Source organism: Eumetopias jubatus, unplaced genomic scaffold, assembly GCF_037043125.1.
Source record: "Eumetopias jubatus isolate StellerSeaLion01/CBP00866 unplaced genomic scaffold, mEumJub1_p1.0 scaffold_11, whole genome shotgun sequence".
Lineage (NCBI taxonomy): Eukaryota > Metazoa > Chordata > Mammalia > Carnivora > Otariidae > Eumetopias > Eumetopias jubatus.
The window spans coordinates 10,834,773-10,839,823 of record NW_028274817.1 but is presented as its reverse complement, the minus strand read 5'-3'; the positions used below and the strand labels follow the sequence as shown (position 1 = coordinate 10,839,823).

At 60.7% G+C, this 5,051-nt stretch overlaps 1 protein-coding gene across 2 annotated transcripts; it reads right to left on the bottom strand.

Annotated features, from left to right (window-relative positions):
* Nucleotides 1-3,278: 3,278 nt before the first annotated feature.
* SOX3 (SRY-box transcription factor 3) lies at nt 3,279-4,751 on the bottom strand. 2 transcript variants are annotated; one of them, XM_088028914.1, is made up of 3 exons: nt 4,322-4,391; nt 3,610-4,258; nt 3,279-3,522 (listed from the first exon to the last, which is right to left on the bottom strand). In XM_088028914.1, the coding sequence occupies exons 1-3, from the start codon at nt 4,389-4,391 to the stop codon at nt 3,279-3,281; spliced, it is 963 nt and encodes a 320-aa protein (XP_087885040.1). The 2 variants fall into 2 exon arrangements, with proteins under 2 accessions (XP_087885040.1, XP_027979641.1); XM_028123840.2 differs by having other exon boundaries at nt 3,279-4,751.
* Nucleotides 4,752-5,051: the final 300 nt, after the last annotated feature.

The window sequence follows — 5,051 nt, the reverse complement described above, 5'->3', positions numbered from 1 at the left end:
TCCCCACCCCAGATCACCACTCACCTAGCAGAGGCTACTAGGGGTCTGTGTCAAGAATTACCTCTTTTCTGCAGAGACCCTGCTGCATTACGGGCTTAAGAGGCAGCTGGGGCTGGGATTTCAGGGGTTTCTCTCTGTCTTGTGATGGAACAGAGAGCCCTGCAGGCCTGGGAGTCTGGTTCTTCTGTGCCCAGCTCAGCAATCCTGAGCGCTGTTTCCCTGCAGGGGCCAGTTTTGTCTTGTGAAATAAGCTAGAAGAGGCGGGAGTTGGGGGGTTGACCACTTAGGAGCAGAAACCTTATTTTAAGTTAAATCTTACCAGAACCCCAATCTGTACAACAGATGAAGGGGCAGTTGTCCTGCAAGAAGTGTGTGTGGGAGGAGTGGGAGCAGGGACGGGTGCTCTAGTTTGAAAACTCTGGCCTGGAGGATGGAAATTTCACTCGGGTTCAGTTCCCTTCCCTTCCCTGACGCCGAAGTTGAAAAAATAAAAATCTTTCATCTATATTTAAATCATGCAAATGTGCTGATCGATGAAATCTTTTTTCTTAAAGACAATTTGGAAATCAGACAAGTGGAGCACAAAGCCATGGATGCTCGGAGAGGGAGTGAGCAGTATATGAAACCCGCTGAAAGGGTGACCCTGGCACTTCTAAGAAGGCAGCAACACAATGGACTCTCGGAGAGAAGCCGCGTCAGTTTATTCCCGCGTTGGCACCGCCCCCTCAGTGGGGCGGAATTGCTTGTTTTCACCCGCCCTTTCCTGGAGTCACTGCAGACCAAACTTGGTCCACAATTGCTAGCAATTTGAACCCAGAGTAACCTACGGCCAGGTATTTTACTGAGGCCTGAAAGATATGAATAGTGGGGTGGAGATGACAAGAGAGTTTCCTCCCGCCCTGGGGACGTTGGAGCACCGGGGCGACGGTGTGTGTGTGGCGGGGGGGGGGGGGGGGGGGAGGAAGGTTGTGGGGAGTAGTGAGGCTCACCGAACTGGCCGCCTGTGGGTTGGCTCCCATCCCAGCGGCAAGTGTTGCAGCACCCACCAGCCAGGAGGGGCTCGGGGTCTATGACCCCGGGATGGGGAGTGGAGGGGGTGGTACGGAGACCTCGGCCGAACCCTGTCCCGGACGCAGCAGGCCCGGGAGGAGCACCGGGTGGAGGGCAAAGCGCGGAGGTCTGTACATCACCGCCAATTGCCCTCCCACCCCCAACTCCAAAGTACCGGGCGGGGTGGGGGGAGACAGTGCCAGCGTCTGCGGGGGAGGGGTGGCGCTGCCTGCTCCGGGAGACCCGACCTTTCTTGGGGAGGCGTGGTGAGCTTAGTCTCCAGGATCCGCAGTGATGTGTAAAAAGCGGGCACGACCCCCGAAGCGGCAGAAAGCCTCCGCCCCTCCCCCCGAGGCCCGCCCAGGCCCGCAGGTGAATGGCTGGCCCGCACAAAGGAAGCCGGTTGGAAATGTGGAATTCGGACCAATTTATGGGAGATTCTGTCGCCCAGAGCCCCAGCAGACCTCAAGCAAAGAAACCTGTGATCAAGAGTGGATGAGAATAAGACCAGTGCACCAGGCCAAGCTTATTGGAAAGACCGAGTTTAGTTATTCTGGGATAGCGAGGTAACAGGATTAAAGGGATTAAGGAAATCACCTCAAACAGCTGAGGAGGGGGTAAAAAAACACTGGTTCTATTTGTTTTCTTCCTAGGCCCCAAACAGATACACTGGGGCCGTGTGGCCGGGCGCGAAACTAAAGGCCTTTTGGGGGGCACGGTGGAATGCCTAAGGGTCAGGGATTGGGGGGAAGTGGCGGGAGGAGGGAGGAGTAGAAAGCGGGCTCAAGGTTTGGGATGAGAGAGAGCCAGTTCTAGAAAACCAATAGGTGGTCTGGGTTGACAAGTCGAAAGAAAAAGCCGCTGGAGGAGTTTTAGAGATCTTTTAAAAGTCTGAGGTGGACTTTTTAAAACCCAGCCTTCTAGTGTTGAATGCTAGCTCCGCCGCTTCAGCCACCACGGTTGAAATGCACTTATTTCCTGCTAGGGATTCCTGTAACCATTTATTTTTTTAATAGGATAATTGAGATTTCCGAAGGGTTTTCGTTTTGTAAATATTGCAGCTCGGCTCAAATGTCTTCCCGCCCCAGTGCACAGAGGTAAAGGTGCCCCCTCTTTGGGCCCGTTTCCGCGGCCGCGGGCGGCCCCTCCCCGCCCGGCGTGGCTGCTACGGCAGACACTCCTTCAGCGGACGCTCACCGCTATCAACAAGTGCGTGGCCGCGGGGTGTTCGGCTCAGCTAGCGGGGGGCCGGCTCCCAGCACACGCTCCCGGAAGACCAACCGCTTGCTCCTTGGAGTTTCCGTAGAAAGGATTGGGAGCTGGAGTGTTTTGGATGTCCGGGAGTCAGAAACCCTCTCAGATCACGCTTGCTCCCCCCCTCCCCCCGCAGGACGGGACCAAGGCTCTTAATACCGAGTGATAGTCCCCTCCCCAGCCCGCGCATATGTTTCAGGCCCGCAAAATTATCAAGACTCCATTATGTTGGTTATAAAATTTATTGATCTCTCATTTAGGAATTAAGAGTAAAACCTTGAAAAACCTGAAACAAAATAGCCCCTTCCCCACCACCCAAACGAAATCCGAATACATTAGCGCGACGAAATATCAAACAGATCACGGCAGAAATCACCAACTCAACAGCCTAAATGCGGACTGGACAGAAGCTGTCCTGCGGCCAGGGGCGGCGAGGCAGGAGACGCACGCACACCTGGCTATAAATTAACATTGGCCTGAGCTGCCGCGCCACTCCGCGCGGTCAGCCCCCCAAAAACCCACCAGGAAAACCGAGGCAACGCGACGGGGGGGGGGGAGGCGTTGCAGTTCTCAGGCCAGCCTCACCCGAGAGTACGTTTCTCCTATTCACTCACTCCTTGGCTAACAGTAAACTAACGAGACGACGTTTTCAAATGCAACAGAAAAACCCAGGAACCCAGGAGGAGGAGGGGGGCTGCTTTTTCTCTGCAAACATCACAGCGATTCCCAGCCTACAAAAGGGGAGGGAGGGGCAGCGGCGAGGGGTAGGCGAGCTCTAGAAAGTCCCATTTCCCCTGCTCCGGACTTCTTTTTGCTTTTTGTACAAAACCCGACAGCTACAGCAAAACTTTCTGTCCTCCCCATCATCGGTACAAGGCAACAGTCCCAGGCAAGCAAAGCTAAACAACAAGGCGTCCCAAGTTGGGGGTGCGGGGCGGGATGGGGGCGGAGGGGCGGCGCGCGCAGGCGGGCGCTCAGATGTGGGTCAGCGGCACCGTTCCGTTGACGGCAGTCCCAGCGCCCTGGTAGTGCTGGTGTACGCTGTGCAGGCGGCCGCCGGGCAGCGGCGAAGCGGCGTCAGCCGCGTCCCCGCCGGGTGGCAGGTACATGCTGATCATGTCGCGCAGGTCGCCGAGGCACGCACGCTGCGAATGCGATGTGATGGCGGGCGGCGGCGAGCTGGGTTCGGTCTTCACCACCGTGCCCATGGGGCCCAGGCTCATGGCGGCGGCCGCGGCGGCCGCGGCGGCGGCGGTGGCGGGCTGCTGCCCGTAGGCGGCGGCCGCGGCGGCGGCGGCCGAGGGCGCCATGCCCCCGTAGCCCGAGGCGGCGGCGGCGGCGGCGGCGGCGTTCATGTAGCTCTGGGCGCCGGGCGGCATCATGGGGCTGTACTGCAGGCCGGCCATGTCGTAGCGGTGCATCTGCGGCAGCGCGGGCGGCGGCGGCGGGCTGCTCATAGTAGCGGGCTGCGCGTAGCCCAGCTGCTCCTGCACCAGCGAGTACGCGCCGTTGGCCCAGCCGTTCACGTGTGTGTACGTGTCCAGGCGCTGGCCCACGCCCACCGGGCTGCTGGCGGCGGCGGCTGCGGCGGCGGCAGCAGCGGCGGCGGCAGCGCCCGGGGGCAGCAGGCCTCCGGGCAGGGAGTACTTGTCCTTCTTGAGCAGCGTCTTGGTCTTGCGGCGCGGCCGGTACTTGTAGTCCGGGTACTCTTTCATGTGTACGGCGCGCAGTCGCTTGGCCTCGTCGATGAACGGCCGCTTCTCGGCGTCGGTCAGCAGTTTCCAGTCGGCGCCCAAGCGCTTGCTGATCTCGGAGTTGTGCATCTTGGGGTTCTCCAGGGCCATCTTGCGCCGCTGCCCACGGGACCACACCATGAAGGCGTTCATGGGCCGCTTCACGCGGTCCTGGTCGCTGCCCCCGCCCCCGCCACTCGAGCCCCCGCCGTTGCCGCCGCCTGCGTTCGCGCCGCCGGCTGCGTTCGCGCTACTCTTGCCTGCGCCGCCGGGGGCTGCGGGGCCGCCTGCGCCTGCCGCTGGGGTGGGTGGCCCCACGGGGTTCTTGAGCTCGGTCTCCAGCAGGCTGTACATGGCCGGGGCGGGAAGAAGGTGCGCCAGAGTGGCGGGAGGAGAAGGCGCTCCCGGGGCTGGAGCGGCCACGGTGAAAAGGCCTGGGGACTCCGTCGGAGGGGCGCTCGGGGGCCGGTGGGCCAGCGGGTCAGGCGGGAAGGGCAGGCTTGCCAAAGTGCTCCGCGCCAAGTCGGCAGGAACCCGCAGGCTACTCGCACCTGATGCGTTGTCTCGAGCTGGCCGCATTCGCAGTCTGGCCGGGCGCTCGCCGGGTCCCTTATATACCTACTCGGATCCCCCGGGGTTGGGACTCGGTCCGCCCCTCGCCACCGGGAGGCCCCGTGATTGACAGGCTCACAGTGATGCGCCCTGGCCAATCATCACGGAGTCCCCATTCGGCCCCACTGGAAAAAAAAAAGTTCGGGGAGCCCTTTCGTTCACCCCCACGCCCCTCTTGGGCCCGGTGACGTGATGAGAGTTATTCAGGAGGCGGGAGTCCCAGAGAGCCGCTCAGAGACCACCAATTAGGGTCTCAAAAAGTTTGAAAGAACGAAACTCGAGGAAGTGACGGAGGGGGGAGGGGGCGCGCGAGCAGAATTGGGGGGATGGGGGGCAGAGCGGCGCCCACGGGGTTCAGAAAACAACTTTGCAGCCGCGTCAGGACCGAGCGGTACCTGGTCC